Source organism: Theileria orientalis, chromosome 4 (assembly GCF_000740895.1).
Source record: "Theileria orientalis strain Shintoku DNA, chromosome 4, complete genome".
Taxonomy (NCBI): domain Eukaryota; phylum Apicomplexa; class Aconoidasida; order Piroplasmida; family Theileriidae; genus Theileria; species Theileria orientalis.
Genome location: NC_025263.1, coordinates 1,034,964 through 1,052,849, shown reverse-complemented (window position 1 = coordinate 1,052,849; position 17,886 = coordinate 1,034,964). Strand labels below are relative to the sequence as shown.

The 17,886-nt window shown below is 48.2% G+C and overlaps 7 protein-coding genes across 7 annotated transcripts; 6 read left to right on the top strand and 1 right to left on the bottom strand.

Annotated features, from left to right (window-relative positions):
* Positions 1-94: 94 nt before the first annotated feature.
* TOT_040000481 (conserved hypothetical protein) lies at positions 95-5,752 on the top strand (the record flags this gene model as incomplete). Its single annotated transcript, XM_009694111.1, has 3 exons — positions 95-610; positions 641-4,220; positions 4,401-5,752. The coding sequence occupies 3 exons, from the start codon at positions 95-97 to the stop codon at positions 5,750-5,752; spliced, it is 5,448 nt and encodes a 1,815-aa protein (XP_009692406.1).
* Positions 5,753-5,800: 48 nt separating this feature from the next.
* Positions 5,801-7,207, top strand: TOT_040000480 (vacuolar ATP synthase; the record flags this gene model as incomplete). Its single annotated transcript, XM_009694110.1, has 5 exons — positions 5,801-6,039; positions 6,074-6,127; positions 6,167-6,322; positions 6,355-6,814; positions 6,965-7,207. The coding sequence occupies 5 exons, from the start codon at positions 5,801-5,803 to the stop codon at positions 7,205-7,207; spliced, it is 1,152 nt and encodes a 383-aa protein (XP_009692405.1).
* Positions 7,208-7,351: 144 nt separating this feature from the next.
* TOT_040000479 (hypothetical protein) lies at positions 7,352-7,456 on the top strand (the record flags this gene model as incomplete). Its single annotated transcript, XM_009694109.1, has 1 exon — positions 7,352-7,456. One exon carries the CDS (start codon positions 7,352-7,354, stop codon positions 7,454-7,456), a length of 105 nt encoding a protein of 34 aa, XP_009692404.1.
* A 177-nt stretch (positions 7,457-7,633) lies between these two features.
* Positions 7,634-10,081, top strand: TOT_040000478 (uncharacterized protein; the record flags this gene model as incomplete). The annotated part of the gene is made up of 1 exon (XM_009694108.1): positions 7,634-10,081. One exon carries the CDS (start codon positions 7,634-7,636, stop codon positions 10,079-10,081), a length of 2,448 nt encoding a protein of 815 aa, XP_009692403.1.
* Positions 10,082-10,620: 539 nt separating this feature from the next.
* Positions 10,621-12,541, bottom strand: TOT_040000477 (conserved hypothetical protein; the record flags this gene model as incomplete). The annotated part of the gene is made up of 7 exons (XM_009694107.1): positions 10,621-10,980; positions 11,016-11,169; positions 11,259-11,320; positions 11,350-11,430; positions 11,464-11,524; positions 11,556-12,153; positions 12,187-12,541. 7 exons carry the CDS (start codon positions 12,539-12,541, stop codon positions 10,621-10,623), a joined length of 1,671 nt encoding a protein of 556 aa, XP_009692402.1.
* A 48-nt stretch (positions 12,542-12,589) lies between these two features.
* On the top strand, positions 12,590-14,775 carry TOT_040000476 (uncharacterized protein; the record flags this gene model as incomplete). The annotated part of the gene is made up of 12 exons (XM_009694106.1): positions 12,590-13,084; positions 13,169-13,246; positions 13,279-13,337; positions 13,391-13,493; positions 13,595-13,664; positions 13,698-13,807; positions 13,842-13,955; positions 14,083-14,244; positions 14,277-14,402; positions 14,454-14,546; positions 14,623-14,703; positions 14,734-14,775. The coding sequence occupies 12 exons, from the start codon at positions 12,590-12,592 to the stop codon at positions 14,773-14,775; spliced, it is 1,533 nt and encodes a 510-aa protein (XP_009692401.1).
* A 181-nt stretch (positions 14,776-14,956) lies between these two features.
* TOT_040000475 (uncharacterized protein) lies at positions 14,957-17,650 on the top strand (the record flags this gene model as incomplete). Its single annotated transcript, XM_009694105.1, has 1 exon — positions 14,957-17,650. The coding sequence occupies one exon, from the start codon at positions 14,957-14,959 to the stop codon at positions 17,648-17,650; it is 2,694 nt and encodes an 897-aa protein (XP_009692400.1).
* Between the last annotated feature and the right edge of the window lie 236 nt (positions 17,651-17,886).

Below are 17,886 nucleotides of genomic sequence, written 5' to 3'. Positions count from 1 at the left end.
ACTCCGAACATGTGATGATGTGTATATGGTGGCGACACGAGCGCCCAGTAAGCACTGTTCATAAAATGTAGTTATAACTTGTATATTAGTAGTGATGGAACCAAATAATTCGCATACTCAGGCGCTGGCGAAGCCTGATTTACCATGGTTACCGAAAGAATGTAATTTTACTATGCAACAATGGTTGTACAGAAGAACGCTGCATACGAAGAGGTATAAAAAGAGATATGTGGTATTACACAACGAAAGACTGTATACCTTCACGAAGCTTCCCTCATTTGACAAGTTTGACGCCCATAACCTACACAATTTGTTAAAATTGGCCTCAAATAGTTGGATACTAACGGGAGCAATTGTTTCAGCAGACCAAGATATAAACAACGGACTGTACAGATGGAAGATCCAGTTCAAAAACTACAAGAAACCAGTAAGCGGCACGGAGACGCTCAACAAGTTCCTGATCGATAAACCAGACCTGAATATAAAGTACGTGGACAACCTGGACTCGATATTCGGCGAAGTAACGTCCTCGATCCTGGAAAACAAGAATATAAACATAGAAGCGCACGATTGCCTGTGGTTCGCGACGACGAATCATAAGATAGCATCGGTAAGTTGTTGAAGCTTAAAAAATCTTTAGGACTGGGTGATTGCACTGATATACACCTCGAGATACGGGTCGCTGTACAACCTGATCTACAAAAACCCATCGAGCAGAAGGTTTCAGCAGTTTAAACTGCCCTGGTTCCTGATGGCGCTGGACTATATGCCGAATCTGTCGAAGGACGAGAACTCGAAGCCGCCGCTGGCCTCGTTCACATACATAAAAATAGATATACACAGAGTGTTTGAGTTCCCAATGCTGCCGAACGCTAGAATATACGTCGCAGTGGAGTTCAACAGCAGCTTCTACATAATTCAGCTATACAGATACGAGTCGGAAAACACAACTTCGACGCCGACGGGAGCACTCAGAGAAGACGACACGCACTCGACGCTGAGCTACTACGTAAACAAGAACACAGATTACGGCATAACGAGGCTGGCCTCAGACGACAGGAGCTGTTACTCAATAAGCAGAGAGAGGTCGAACCTGAACCAGGACATGTACGGAGTCAACTACAAGAGAATAGCGTCAATAGGGCCAATAACGGAGGACGCACACGAGTCGATGCCAGTCAACTCGGTGATGTCCTCGAGCGCAAGCGTGGCAAACTCGATGTCGAACCTGTACGACGAGGACTCGCAGAACGTGCTGACGAGGCTGCTGAACCTGAACCCGAACCAGGACATGGAGAAGAAGCAGGTGGCGGAGAAAAGAACAATCGTGTACAAAGACGCGTCACTATACGTGCCAGTGTACAAAAACACAGCACAGGAGGTGGTGTGGCTGCACTTCTTCGGAGACTTCGACGTGTACATGGGCACGGCGAGCATCAGAGACGTGGACTTCGCCTCGAGGGACCCTGCGCCAGTGAAGACGTGCATGATCAAGCTGCTGGAGACACTTAACCCACTAAGCTACAGGAGAGTGGACATAAGCACGTACAAGCCGGAGTCGACAGTGCTGAAGAAGTCGACGGCGAACACGATATCGAACGACAGAGGGTTCGTGGAGGTCTCAGTGATTGTCCCGAAGCACCTGGGAAACTACCTGGACCCGGTGACGATATCGTACGGCTCGCCGAAGGAGTACATGGCGAACGCAACGAGGTCAACGATCACAGCGGGCATACAGATGCTGATATCGAACATAAAGAGAGCACGGCAGTCGTTCGTAGTCTTCAAAGACATAGTGCACGCACTAAAGTCGGTGCTGGAGTTCAGAAACAGAATCTCCTCGTTCATGGCGATGCTGTACTTCATCGTGGTCTTTGGAATATTCCCGAACAGGATGCTCATCATATTCCTTCTCCCGCTGATAGTGTACATCATGTGCACGCACCCGAGCTTCATAGACCTGACCTTCGTGTTCCTGCTGAAGTTCCCAATACTCATCGCAATACTGCCCAAGAGGCTAATACACCCCTTCCTGCTCATCCCGAAGACCTCGTGCATCCTCTGCTCGAAGAAGCCGAGCTTCCTGGAGAAGAACGCACAGGTGGTGGACCCGGACATGGTGACGAAGGTGGAGATATCATCGAGGACGTTCCAGTACACGTCGACCAAGAAGATGCACCCGAATAAGTCGCTCTACCCGCACGAGAGTAAGATAGACGCGGAAACCTCAGAGCTCCCTGATGTGATAACGAACCCGTTCTCAGCAGCGAACGCAATACAGATCACGGGTTCCGAGGAGAATAACCAGGCGACCGAAAGTAAACAGAACGAGACGCAGGACAAGGAAAACGAGGCGGATGAGAATTACGTGGAATTCGAGAAGAGGATCTCAGTGCACCTGAACAGCCTGCCGATGATAACGTCGAAGCACCTGCTTAACGACTCGATAGAGATCACGAGGTACAAAGGCACGAGGCTGGAGACGTGTAAGCACCGAGGAATAATCATGTCGTACCTGAGCATCATGTTCATCAACGAGATGGGAGTCTCGCTCTTCGACAGCGTCCAGGGCGACGGACTCTCAATCATCAAGGGCTACCACGACATCTACTACAACACGCCGCCGTACAGGCACGTGCCATTCTGGGCAAACGTTAAGTTCACAGCCTACTTCTTCATGTACATGCTCTACCTGACCTTCTTCGGAGGAATCTCGAACCACCAGCTGCTGCACCTGCTGCACAGAAACAAGCTTATGTGCAGGCTGACGCTGGAGTCGACAGGAGTGGTGGACCCGAAGTCGAAGGAGGAGAGCAAGACGCAGAAGCCGAAGACGGACACCATGTACGAAAACGAAAGGAGGATCCTCTTCGGAAAGTTCTCGAAGCTTAACCTGCGCTTCTACGAGCGAGGAATCTTCTCGACGGAGGACGGGAAGTTCATATCAGTGGACCTGAGCAAGCACGTGATAAGACTGGTGGTCAACGAGAACACGGACTCGGAGGGCTGGATGTACGCAAAAAACTGGAACTCGCCATACACGAATGAGCCGAACTCGATGAGCTTCGTGAGAAGGAGAAAGTGGCTGCTGACGGCGAAGGAAAAGAGCTCGGAGTACGTGCTGAAGAGGAACTTCTCGTCGACAGTGGCGTCGGAATACTTCAGCAACATGAACAGCATGAACGTCAAGCCGAAGACCACACCCGAGGAAGACAACGCTAGCGTGAGCAGCCTGGGCTCGTGCGTGAGCTCGAAGGCGTCGAACGCACAGGTAAAGAACTTTGGAGCAGAAGTAGTGGCCTCAGAAGAGACAGCAGACGGAGAGCAAGAGCACCCGGAGGAGAGGAAGAGCGCTGACACGGAAGAAGGAGCAACGATGAACCACGAGGGAGTGACGAAAATAGAGGACACAGGAAGAGAAGAAAACACTGAGAGTCTGGAAATGACAATAGTGCCCGACGAGAACGTAGCAAGGCTGTACATGAGGAAGGGAAAAATAAGAGGAATGATGGACAGGTTCAGAGACATGAGGGAGCGGAGAAGGAACCAGAAGCAGGACAACTCGGACATGCAAAAGTACCTGAGCACCCTCGTCTCGAACAAGAAGGCGGAGCAGGGACAGAACATGCCGAGAAGGCTGCAGCTGTTGAAGAGGTTCAAGGAGGCGAGGAAGGCAGCGAGCAGCAAGATGTCGGTCACCTCGGACGCAGGCCACTCGCTTCTCGACGACCCGGAGACTTCGCCGCTGCGCCCGAAGTCCAAGTTCCCGAAGCCGGACCTGCACAGCATCGGAGTCTCGCCAGTCATCGGCAAGGCGGAGAACAACCTCATAGCCTCCCTGATGAACCTGAACAGAGTGCCGACGATCGAGGAGGATGACGCCTCGAGGTCGACGACGCAGAGGAACTCGGGCGCGGACGAGAGCATGCTGGAACTGAGGTCGGACAGCTCGCACGTGAACACGCAGGGCCCTCAGGAAGAAGTGTTCTTACAGCAGCAGCCGTACACGAAGCTGCAGCTCAAGAGATCGCAACAAGAATCAAACGATAGGCAGGTGCCGAGACTGCACTCGCTGTCGAAGGAGCCGACAGAACCGAAAGTGCACAACACGAAGATCGCGAAGCTATTAAGCTACCTGAAGAGCCTGTATCAGCCTGAGGATAAGCTGGACACGGACAGAAGCTCGTACTCGACCCTATCCCAGGCGTCTACGGACTCGAGTATAGGTGAGTGCCATCAGCTAGGTAGTACATACACATTATATACCCAGGTAGTACACACACAGGTAGTTAGTACACACTGACATATTTAGTACATACACAGATAATTAGTATATACACAGCTAGTATATACTCTGCTAGTTGGCTAGAAGCACTTATACAGACTATAACAATTCGTAGGTGACGCTTCTAAGTCGAAGTTGAGAAGACTGCTTGAGACGGTCTTCGTTATACTGTTCGTGCTGCCAGTGTGCATCGTCGTGGACCTGGGAAAGCTGCTGGTAGGGATGTTCTGGCTGACGATAAACACGGTCATGGGCATACAGGAGCCGGAGCAGCTGAAGGGGCCGACGGTGACGGAAACAGCGCCCAAGCGAAGAGCAACATGTAAAATAGTAAAAGGAGAAGACTGGGTTGAAGTTAAGCTGCAGAAGCGGAGAAGGTGCTTCCTGCGGGGAGACAGACTGAAGGTATACAAGAAAATATCGCGAGCAGAGAACCTGTCGCTGGTGCACACGATGAACAGACTCATGTTCGACTCGTCGCAGAAGTACGAGTACGAGTCGGAAGTGTCGAGCGAAGCAGAGTCGGACTCGTCACTGATGACGATGAGAGAAGGGAACATGGAAAAGTCGTACTCGAACCAGTACGTGGAGGACTCCGACGTCCTCGTCGAGTCGGACCTGGGCTCGACGAACAGAGATGACCTGGTGACGGACGACGACATGGACGAGCTTAAGACGACGTCAATGAACCCGTTCGACATCGAGGACAGCGACGAAGAAATACTGAACATGATGAGAAAGTCCTATGACACAAACGAGCTGGAGATAGAGCCGAAAAAGGGAAAGAAGAAAAAGGGGAAGATCGTAAACTACATATCGACGATCTACCTCAAGAGGATGGCGAAGAAGGGCAAGTACATAGACGAGCAGCACCTGTCGGACTACGAGCACGACTCTGATGACAACACGAAACACGACAGCAAAATCGGACTCATCGCGACCCTGAAGAAGGTGAAGGACCAGATCGTCATGGCGAACTACAAGATTAACCTGTACAACATGCGCTTCGAAAAGTTCCTGAACATGTTCTCCTGGAAGAACTACTCGGTGACGACAATCGTGCTAATCCTGCTCCTGCTCATCATCTTCGTCAACCTGCTCTTCAGAATCGAGGTCATCATGCTGGCCTACATCCTCCTGCAGTTCAAGAGCGGCTACCGCAGAGGCACGTGGGAGCGCATCATCCTGAGCACGACTGAGCGGCACATCAGCAGGGCCATCGTGGACCTGGAGATATTCAGGCCCTTCTGGGACCTCTCGACGCACCAGATCCAGATGCTCTCGAACAGGATCAAGTCGTTCTCCTCGATAGAGCTGGACATCAACACGATCAGGGAGGCGAAGGACGAGCTCCACCTCTCGCACATCGTGGCGGACCGCCTGATCGCAACCAAGTTCGCCAAAAACTGGAGAAGGTACCGCTGGATCAACCACCTGTTCAGACAGGCACCATGTAAGCAGTACTAACCAGAATTAATTTTATGTAAATTCACATTGTACATGTTTCGCGCGTAAATGGAGCTGTGCACGTTTAACGTAAACTACGGGTACCTGGAAGGCATCGTGCGGGGCTACCGGTCCTCGTTCCTGTCGCCCATGGACTACAAGAAGATGGGCGTCGCCGAAACGCTGGAGGACCTGCGGACGGTCCTGGAGGCGACGGATTACAATTCAGCATTTATCGACGAGCAGGCGCAGATAACGACTAAGCTCATATCGCGGCGCTGCAGGGAGAAACTGGCTTCCGACTACGCGTAAGCACAACACACACGAAAAATGCCCGTTTAGGTACCTGAGGCAGCAGTCGGACGGAGACTTGGCGTTATTTTTGGACTTCATAGCGTAAGTATGCGTCTGGAGTCAGATGACACCCATTTATAGGCGGGAGAAGATGATCGACAATTTAATTGCCCTCCTCCAGGGATTGCTGAATAAAACGGATCCGGACGAGCTGATGGACAGAATTGATCCGATAGGATGGTTCAGAGGAATTAAGGCGCTAATAAACTCGGAAATAGGCCAGTCGGCCGAGGAACTGTACAGGATAATACTGTGCGACACACCAATAGGTACTTTGATAAAAATCACATAAAACACCCAGGGCCGTATTTTGAAAGGTATCTGCCAACAGTTACGTACACCAGGGGCTCCAGCAGTAGCATAGATAAAACGCTGAAGACGCTGGACGCAGCGAACATCGCGGTCATGAAGGCCAGCCTGAAGAAGATGTGGCTGGAGGACTTCTACAACTTCTCAGTCTCGCTGGGAGGGACCACAGCCGAGGTTATGGGCCACATTCTGAAGACCGAAGCGGATTTCAAGGCACTTTCACTCACGCTCAACTGCCTTAACATGACGCAGGCGACGGCACTTCACGACAGGAACAAGCTGTACCCCTCGATTGGGTACCTGTACCCGTACGGCACGGACAAACTCTGCAAAGCATTCAACGAATCTACAGTTCAAGCGGCATTGGTGCCATACCCGAAGTACGCGGAGCTCTATGAGTCATCGAAGTCTAACTACCACGTTGGTTATCTATATAGTCGATTTTATGGATTAGGTAGAGCAGATAGCAGCAGATAACACAGATACGATGAATTTAGAAGCAAGTAGAACACAGAATATGCAACATCCCAAGTAGATATAAAATGGCACTAAACTTACAATAATTTTTAGTCCGAATCCAGAGCGTCGAGGTACGACGGCACGGAAAAGTCACTGGAGGACCTGTTCTACGCAGAGAGCGTGCACCTGTGCGAAATGAGCTTTGAACAGCAGTTACACTTTGGAATCTTCTACGCCTGGGTCAAGCTCAAGGAGCAGGAAATAAGGAACATAACCTGGATCGCAGATATGATACTGCTGCGAAGAAGAGAGGAAATATCGCGTGTTTTGCCAATATTTAAGTCGAGAGTGTGACATGTTGGAATTTACGGGATGAGGAGATACGAAATGAAGTTTAGAGAGATTGGTACTGCACAGTTTGAATAAATTCATGGAATCCAGCCAGATCTAAGTTAAGACCTATCACGCGGAACTGTAAAAAGATAATGACGTGAAAGTATGACAAAGATCTCCAGGATTACACGAGTTGATCCGAGGACCGGGAGAAGGGGTGGGTGGACAAAGTGCGGTGTGTTGCGGAAAGTGTACCGGTACGAAGAGTAAATAGAGCCAACATCTAGAGGAAGGCCCGGAGAATAACACGGCCGAAGGCAAAGATTTTAACAGATCTGGTTATTTTTAGTTGATCTGTAAACTCGATCTCCCCATAGATAATAAAAAATTTAATAGGTTAATCAGATCTTATTTAAACTTTTTTTACAGTACCGAAATAATTGAGCAATGAAGTACCTGATAACACTTTTAAAAATACTGGGCGTGTGTGTTCTGGGAGGCATAGTGGACGACACGGACCTCTCCTCAATAGGCACGGCGCCAGTGGACCTAGAAACATACGATATCTCCTCAGCCACAAGGTTTGATGTAGTCTCGTGCGTAAGAAGAAGAATCGACGAGCTGGATTACGAGCTGTGCAAGAGGAATGAAGACGTGGCGATCAACAAAGTAGTGGACGGAGACGTGGTCATCTGGGAGAGCGTCGAAAACCACTTCAGAGAGTCGTCAGTGATCTACGAACTGGAGATCCCAGTTGCACTCAGAATCCGAGAACGAGGAACGGGCAACTTGAGCTTCTACAGGAGAATCGAAGAAGGATGGAAGATGATCCCGCAGGTCGAGTACATTGAGTTCCTAAAGGAACTGAGGGGATCAGTGCCGACGAGGTCGACCTTCGGAATAAACCTGAGGTTCCACAACGAAAACCCGAATTACGAAGTGGAAAAAATCACGAAAAAGGAGGCGAACATGTACATATACTCGCCCTCGAGAGGACACAAGGTCAAGTTCGTATACGACAACACAAGGTCGATATGGAAGGCGACGGAGCCCTCACAGAAATGCATATCAGCAGTGGCATACTTTAAGGGAGAGGCGCCGCACCTGGTGCACCTGTTCATAGCAGACGACAACTTCCAGGTCAACAACATCTTCTTCAAGCTCGTTAAGGGACAATGGAAGGAGGTGACGGAGGAGCAGTACACAGAGTCAGTGCCGGAGCTGAAGGACAACAGCGACAGGCCGATACCTGCGGAACTGGACCTGAAGACGTACAACTACAAGCAGTTCGACATAAAGTCGAGGTCGTTCGAAGACCCGTACATCAAGTACATCCCGAAGGACCAGTACAGAGTGACACGGGTGAAATACGCAGGAGAGATTATCTGGGAGTCTGAAGACCCGGAGATCTTCGCGTCGAGCGTGGACTTCTTCGTCGAGGGAGGGCCGCTGATGGCGAGGATCAACTTTAACTTCCAGTACCCCTTCTACTTCACAGTCTTCCTGAAGCGCTCCAGAGGCTGGGAGGAAGGAGACGAGACCGACGCGAAGGACAGGATCTACGTTCTGCAGACGAGGAGGAACCAGGTGCTGAACCTGATTAACGTGGACAAAAAGGTCGTGAGTGCCATCCCCTCGACGTCGAACGGTATAGAATACCTCTTGATTTCATGCAGGAAAAACTACGACGTCATGGCGATAAGAGAAGGAACGCAGGAAATATGGACGTACCCAGGACTCGACAAGTACTTTGCAAACGCCTGGCTCTACTTCTACCCGAAACGCCCGAAGTTGTTGCACTTCAGGGTCAGAGACACGTACCTGGGACACGACGACTTATACTACCTCTGGAAGTACGGGTGGTGGCATTCGATATCAAGGCACGACTATTCGGAGATCATGAAGGATATGGTGTTCCTGACCAAGCATGGGCTCCAGCACATAGAAGTGCCACTGTCCCAAGAAATGAGAAAGCAGCTCGAGATGCAATTGTCGGAGGGAGAGAAAACGAAGCAAGAAACGCAAGACTCGGAGGCAGTTAAAAAACCGCTCGAAGTGCAAACGCCGAGGGACACGAGCTCTGAGGACGAGAGCGCAAGAGAGAGAACAGTGGACCGAGGCTTCAAGGAGAAGCTGTACTCGAAGTACGGCTCACCCGACTTCGACCCGACGGACGACGAGGAAACACTCCGCCTGATCGCCAAGCTGCACGACGAGGATTTTTACGACGAGGCTGCGACGCTGACCAACTCGATTGAGTACCTCTCCTTCCCCTACGACCTGATGTCAGTCAAGTCGTCGCTGGACGGAGCGCAGCCGAGAAGGAGAAGGGCGATATCCTTCAGCCACTACGACCCGCGGGCATTCAGGGAGCCCAAGGACCCGTACCCGAGGCCCAAAACACCACTCCCGCCCTACAGGCAGACGGACGCGGACACCGACTCTGACGACGACTTCAACCAACTAAACCTGTCGCGCAGCAAGAAGTACAAGAGCACGAGCGACATCGACAAGGAGCTCGAGCTGCGCGGATCGTACTCGCTTTCACAGCTGAAGGAAGCACCAAGTCAGTCCTCGATCTCCAGGTCAACCTCCGAGTCGTGGTCGTCAGAAGAAATCACGTTCGTGCCACCGCCCACGCCGGCGCCGAGTATAGCGTCCACAGAGAGAACTCCGTCGCCGACGCCGCCATCGACGCACTACGGGTCCGACGCCTCGGAGTCTTCGTCGTCCCTGCACACGCCATCGCCGCCGGACAGCCCCGAGCGGCCGAGGAGACGCATTCGCCAGGCGCCGCCGAAGGAAGATCCCGAAAAGCCGTCGAAACCCGATTCTGCCCTCATCCCAACGATCTCGGCACTGCTCCTGATATCGATCTTATCAGTCGTTTTGTAAATCGGGGGAAAGTTTCAGTTGCACGGGACGCATCTCAGACTTAACAAGCGCACCGGCAGCGGATATTTTCTAACTTCGTCGGCTATGGAAGTCAACGTGCACCGCATTTTAAGCACAACTACACTCACACCAAGTCTCAAGAAGACTGCATACCGATTGTTTAAACTCACTCTTGATCAACCATGTCAATACAGTAAACGAAGACGCACACTGCGTTCAATTACTTAAGCATTACGCAGGCTCTTTCCGCAACCGATTGAATGTAGCTATTGTAATACACAAAGCAAAATAGGCTATTGAGACACATGAAGTTTACCTATTCACCTAGTTAAAGTTGCTATAACTATACATTTGAGACTGATTAGACTCATACGTTATGTACTATAATCTATTCAATATCACTTTACACGATAGATACCCGTGAGTGCCGCAAGCACTCACACAGTCACCATGGGTGGCACAAACCAGTCGGCATTCAGTGAAACGTTAATACGGCAGCAGGGCTCAGTACATTAGTGCCAGTTACATTCAGTGTACACTTATTTGGCGGCACTCGGCTTCCTCTTGAGCTGAGTCCGCTTCCAAATCGATTTCCAGTGGTAGTCGCTTCCGATCTGCTTACTCAGCGACCTCAGCTTCTGCCTGAGCTGGTTGTTCTGATCCAGGAGGCAGTAGAGCCTCTTCTTGACCTCGAGGTCGCTCTTCTCGTCCTGGTCGTACGTGACCACCGGCCTCAGCGCGGACGCAAATGAGACCCGGTTGTACCACACGCTGCCGCCGTTGTTGTAGAGCGTGTTTTCCATCAGCCTCGTCATCTTCACGTTGTTGATCCACACTGGTCCCGGCGAGTCAACCTCTCCAGCCTCAGGCTGGAAAACCCACGAAATCTTCTCAAAGGCCTAAGCGTTGATTACCGTGGCATTGCTTAACGTACCGAGTTCATTAGGCTATGCGATGCTTTGAAAGTGCCGAATCTGTTGTCCACGAACGAGTTCAGCACCTGGTCAAAAATCTGAGTACGATACGATATGTACATTGCTCTTGCAATTGTCATTGAAATATTAAGTTGCAACTGAGTCTTTTCAATCCTACGTTATAATATAAGCTTTGTCGTTTTAAATTTAAGGTACGTTTAAACAAAGCTAAACTGCGTGCACTATTATGTAATGGGACAAACTTTTCTAATAACTTGTTTCGCTCGTCGAAGGTGAGGTCAGGCAAATTTTCATAGTATTCAACCTAAAATAGGTTAAATTCATAAGGCGTACCTTCAGTTCGTTGCACAAAATCCACAGCTTCAGAAAGGAGTAGATGTAGTCCGCCTCTACCATGTCGTGAATTTTATCCAGCTAAAAGGCATTTGAATGTGTTTAATGCAGTACCTCGTTCTTCATTTCCCCCTTGAGTGAGTGGTATCTGGCGACAAGCTTAGAGTTGTCGAACCTGTGTTTCTGAATGACGTGGGAAAACTAACCTTGCGGATAGAAGCTCCAGTGACAGCAGGCTGACCTGCTTCGCCTTCTTCGTGTACAGCGCTCTCAGTTTCCTGTCCGGGATCATGTTCGCCTCGTCCAGCGCCGTGTTTGTCGAATTGAGCTGACTGCGCAACTCTTCTACCGACTCCTGCGTTTCCGCCGCTGTCTGCTTGACGTTGGCGAGCTCGCGCTTAAGTTTGCTGATGGTTTCGTCCCTCAGGCTTATCTCCTTCAGCGCCATCTCGAGCTCGTTTTTGAGGTGTGAATTTTCCTGGACGTGCAGCTGAATACTCTCCGAATACAGCTGACTGTTGACGCTCGACTGGGTGGCCAGCAGCGTGTTGTCCAGCTTCAAGGCTTCCTGTTGCCTCTTCATGAAGTCATGCTCGTACTTGAGCGACTCCAGCCTGTTTAAAGCCATGTTCGTCGTTATTTCAGCCTTCTCGCGGAGCGCGAGAACCGCCGGCTGGACGTTAAACAGCCTCTTCCCAACCGACGACTTAAAGAATGTTAAACTGCATTGTTTTAAACGTCCCAAAAGCTCGTTCGTTTCTTCGTCCGAGGGGCAGAATATGGCCAAGAAGGCCAGATCCGGCTCTGAAAATATTTATGAAATAACTATAAAAATACCGTCGTTTTCGTGAATATATATAATCGTGGAGTCATCTAAACTCGTTAATTTTAAATTGCTAGGGAGAGAAAGCAAATGTGTAGGGATTCCAATGTTAAAATTCACATGCTCGAGCAGCCAACCCATAACGGGCCCACTTTCCGTTCCCCTATCATACCCATTTTTGTCATAACCAAACAGACAATTGCCCCTAATTTCTAGCTCAAGCTCTTTCCAATTCGTTTTATAAAAAATATTGTACCTGTGTGCTTTATTTGTGTAGAATCGAGCATCATAATTTACATAAAATTTTTTTCTATATTCACAGTCCCATACTTTGAGCCACTCTGGCCAAATATTCGAGTCCAGTTCCATAGCAGCGCAAAAATAAAATATTAAATTATGCAGTTACTTTTTTAGATAATGGCAGACTTAGACAACGTAGGGGTTCAGTTGCCATCGGATGCATTTAAGGATTTGGTATCCCAGTGCATATCAATGCTTGAAGCAGCCGTGGCGCGCTCTGAATCAAGATTTGTGATAAGATTGATGCGACATTACAAGAGTTTGAGGACCCTCCTCAAAGCACATCCCGGAAGTTCGGTCCCGTTTTTGAGATCCCTGCTCAAGGAGTATGCGTACGGTGCAAACCCATGTCAGGTGGCCGAAAACGCCTACAACTCGCTCCCGGAACATTTGATTCCACAAATACCTCCGGAGACCCAACCTTCCACAAAGTCGGCCCAGGAAGGCGAATCTTCGAAGCCTCATCTTGAACCGGCGAGGTTCCAGTACACAACGTCGACATTTTTGGAGATCCAGGAGTACATCTGCAGGGATTCCCAACTCCCGGAGACGAAGGTGATGCTCTGCACGCTGGCGCTGATATATCTGATCGACACGGGAGAATACGAGAAGGTAATTTAGGTAGTCAAGTGGCACGTGTGTCTTACTCACTTCACAAGAAACCCTCCAGTTCCACAAAAATTAAATATTCAATAGGCCATGAACCTGGCGGATGCTTTGGCAAATCTCATGTTGAGTTTCAACAAGAGGATAATGGACTACTTGGGAGCAAAGGTAAAGTGCCACCAGTCAACGCTGATGTGCAGATATACTTCTACTACTCGAGAAGTTTTGAACTGGGAGGAAGGTTCAAGGACGCCAGAAGGTTAGCTGAAGGGGAACTAATTTAGAGTTCAGGCTGCTCATGGTCGCACATAGGAAGGCGTGCCTGCATCACGATCCAATGACTCAAGCAGTCACATTCAACTGTATTCTGAGGAACCTAATTCACTATAAACTATACCCGTCGGCGTTTAAATTTGTAAGAAACATGCCACAGATCAGATATTTAGTAAAGAACATGCCCGGATAGATAACAGTTTAAAAATTGACATAATTATGATTATAACAACGATTTTGTAGATCTGCAAGACCACGTTCCCGGAGTATCTCAGTTCAAACGCACAGTACGCAAGATACCTATACTATTACGGTGAGTTAAAAAAGAGATAAAACAATAACACAGGAAAAGTATTGTCGGTACAGCTGGAATACAGCGAAGCGTACTCGAAGCTGATGCAATCGCTCAGAAAGGCACCTCAGAACGATAAAACAGCATACGGATTTAAGTTAATGGTGAGCCTAAAAGTGAGTTAATAAGCACGTGCAGGCGACGAAGATGTCAGTAATTGTTGGATTGCTGATGTGCGATATACCTAGTAAAAACGTATTCACAAATCCGACCATGAGGAGAGACCTTGCTCCATACGAGTCAGTAGTGCTGGTAAGAGAAATTGATAATTAGGTTCATATGTGTATGAATGTGTGAGTGTGTATATGTGTATGAATGTGTGAGTGTGTTAACATCAGATATTTTATTACAAAACATTTGATTAAGTCACACAACATAGGCTGTAACTAACGGAGATTTGAACACATTTTCACAATTATGTGAAAAGTATTCCGGAACGTTCCTAAAGGACGATACAATGTTTTTGATATCAAGGCTGAGAGACAATGTAATAAAGTGCGGACTTAGGAAAATAAACGTGGCATACTCTAAAATAAACCTAGTAAGCAAACAACATAATAATAAAACAAACAGTCGAACGTGGCGAATAAACTGGGAATCAAATCAGTGGAACAAACGGAGAACATAATAGCTAAAGCAATCCACGATGGGATAATAGAGGCGCTGATAGACCATGAGAACCAATATGTGCAGTCGAAGGTAATCAACTGAGATAAAAATAAAAAGTCACACTGAAACATGGATTTGCAGGTCAACGTGGACCTCTACAAGAGTTATGAGCCGATGAGAGCGTTTCACAAGCGTATACAGTTCTGCCTGAAGCTCCACTCAAACGCAATCCAGGTAAGGACATACATTGTAATAAATAGGAGCAAAAGGGACAATATATATTACACATTGTAATATAATTGAAACATAGGCGATGAGATACCCAGAGGAGCCCGATCACCCCAAGGATGTCAAAAACAACGCAAGCATAGACAAGGACCCACTGGAATCTGTAAGTTTAAAAGGAATTTAAAAAATACAGCTCGATTACGAAAATGATATGGGAGATGGAGGATTTATGTAATTTTCTGGCAAAAATTACACCTTTACATGATATTTAGATCTATAATTTAGTTAACACATTGGGCTTGGGGTGTGTTGGAATCCACACGTTTCAACTATATAACTTTCATAAAAATAAAATTTGTATTTTATACCAAGTGTTCTCGCATAGCGCTATCAAACAGTAAATTTGCAAACAACACATGGCCAACTACGACAAAGAAAACATCGACGAACCCGAAACCGTCGATATCATCGATTCTGACGAATCCGAACAAGAAAACGATTTCAAATCAGTAGTCGATGATTTTCAAGATGAAGATTTTCAAGATGTTCAGGAAATACCCGACGAAGATTCAGACTATGACCCAATGTACGATATAATGTCCGAAACCTCAGTAGAGGCACGCTGTGTGCTGCTACTCGACCGAGTTACACTCCTAAAACTGAACACCACCCTACTATTATCAAGAGAAGGATTATACAAGCAAAGACTCTCAACATACGAGGAAGAAAACAAGGAACTTAACCTAAGACTTTTGGCATCGGAGAAAAAGGTATCAAAGCTGGAGGAGGAACTGGAAATCAACAAAACAAAGACAGAATCACGCTACTCGACGCTCGAAAAAACATACAGAGAACTGTGTAAGAGCTTGATGGCAGCACAAGAAGCAAACCAGAAAATGAGGTACACAATAAACGAGCTCAACATGAGAAACAAAGTGTTGGAAGAGTTGGTGGAATTGAAAACGGAATCACTGTCACAATTGCAGGATAAAATAGAACGCCTACAAGTAATGCCTGACACTAATAGGAAGTTAAGACTAGAATCAATGGCTGAAATTAAAATTGTCAAACTGAAGAGGAAACTGTACGCAACGGAGCGCCAGATGAACATGGTGGTATCAGACCTCTCAAAAATGATCTCGTACAAGTTTAACCCGAAGAAACTCAAGGACGGAAACATGGACAAGTATTTCGACTACCACGCAATGCTGGAAGACTATAACGAAAAGTGTATTAAGCTGAACGAGTTTGAGCATATGGCAAGCAAGACCGAGTACTTACCAAAAATGAGAATCCTCAGGGAAAAAATCAAATTGCTGAATAAGAAGTTGAAAATAAGGTCCATGCTGATGATGGAAAAGGACGAAAAGATGGCGGAATTCTATAAGGCACAGGAGGAGGACCTTAAGAACATAATAAAGGAGAAGGAGCAGGAGAAATCATGGAAGAGCGAGGAATTTGAAAAGGTTACGGACGATAACAAATCGCTCAAAACGGAGTTGGAAGTAAAAGACAAAACGATAAAAGACCTAGAGGAGGAGCTCGAGAAAACAAAGGCACAAGTCAAAGATACAATCATGGAGAACGAGGAGCTGAAGAAAACGATAAACAAACAGACGGAGAATGAGAAGACCCTTAAGGAGGAATTGCAGGCATCAATGGAAAGAGAGAACACACACATGGCTAAGATGAAGAGCTACATGTCAGAAATAGACCTGAAGGTCAAGGCCATGGAAGTTGAGCTGAAACACAGCAAGGAAGTGGCAACTGAAGCGAAGCGCCTACAGCATGATATGGCGCTGGAGCGCCAAAAGGAGCTCACGAGGCTGAGAGAGGAAGGACAGCAGGATCAGAGGGAGCAGGAACAGAGCGAAAATATGGACGAAACGTTTAAAAAGGCCCTCCTGGAAGAGCTGTCGACGCTGAAGACCGCGGTCACGTCTCTGGAAAAGTCGAAGAAGGATCAGCAGCAGAGCGAAAATATGGACGAAACGTTTAAAAAGGCCCTCCTGGAAGAGCTGTCGACGCTGAAGACCGCGGTCACGTCTCTGGAAAAGTCGAAGAAGGATCAGCAGCAGATCAACAACCTGATCCTGACGCTGAGGCACCAAAACGATACGGTGTTGAACACACTCAGGGAGGAAAACAGAAGCACGCTCAACTTGTTGTCCGAGAAAAACAACGCTACTCTGTTCGAGCTGAGGGAGGAGAACAGTAAAATAGTGGCGACGCTGACCGACAAGATGAACACGATGGTGGAGAGCCTGAGCAGGCGAGAATGGGAGCTGAATGACCAGATCAACCGACAATTTGAAACGCTCAAAAACGAACTGAAGTCCGTGCAGCCTGAATACGGAGGACGTGTAGAAACGCCTCGATTAGGACTCGGTGTAGAAACGCCTCGATTAGGAGAGGGTGTTCAAGTACCCGAATACGGACTCGGTTTAGAAGTGCCTCGATTAGGAGTCGGTGTAGAAACGCCTCGATTAGGAGTCGGTGTAGAAACGCCTCGATTAGGAGTCGGTTTAGAAGTGCCTCGATTAGGACTAGGCGCAGAAGTACCAGGAATTGGCGGCGATGTTCAATTATTTGAATACGGAGAGGGTGTTCAAGTACCCGAATACGGACTCGGTGTAGAAGTGCCTCTATTAGGAGAGGTCACGACAGAGTCTCTATTTGGAGACGGGTTTGAAGTGCCGGGTCTGGAAGAGCTGGAAGAGGAGGAGGGAACGTGGGAGGGGCTGGAGGAGAAGTACAAGAAATTGAAGGCGTTGTTCAGAAAAACCACAGCGTCCCAGGTGCAGAAGGAAAAAATACTCGTCGAATCGCTCAAAAAAACGGTCATGGAGTGCCACAGTTACAAGAAAAAACTGGATCTCCTGACCTTGCCCAAGGAGAAAGAGCAGGACTGCACCTACCAGCCGCTGTCTGAACCGCGAACTTCCAGGTTGAAACTGATTGAAAATTGCTGGTGTAGCTCGAAGCCCAACGTCCACGTGCGGAAGCGAATAGCGAAGTGGGCCGTCGATTGTGAGAAGGCCACACTCGATTTCGTGAGGAAGCAGGAAGTGAAGAGGAGACAGGCCAGGAAGTTTTCATTCCTGAGTTAAATTTAATATTTATACACGTACGCGAATATTTACTTACTTCATACCTAATGTCATGTGTATATACTCGGGTCCCAGGTCTCACTGCACGTGCGACACATGTGAAGTGCAGTTGCCCGAAGTCCGCACACACGGACCTATAACAGGTTAAAAGGCCCGGAGACGACGCCCGGACCCTGTAACTATGCTAAGATATACGAATTTACCAAGCACGTACGCGCTAGCAAAGAACAATATTA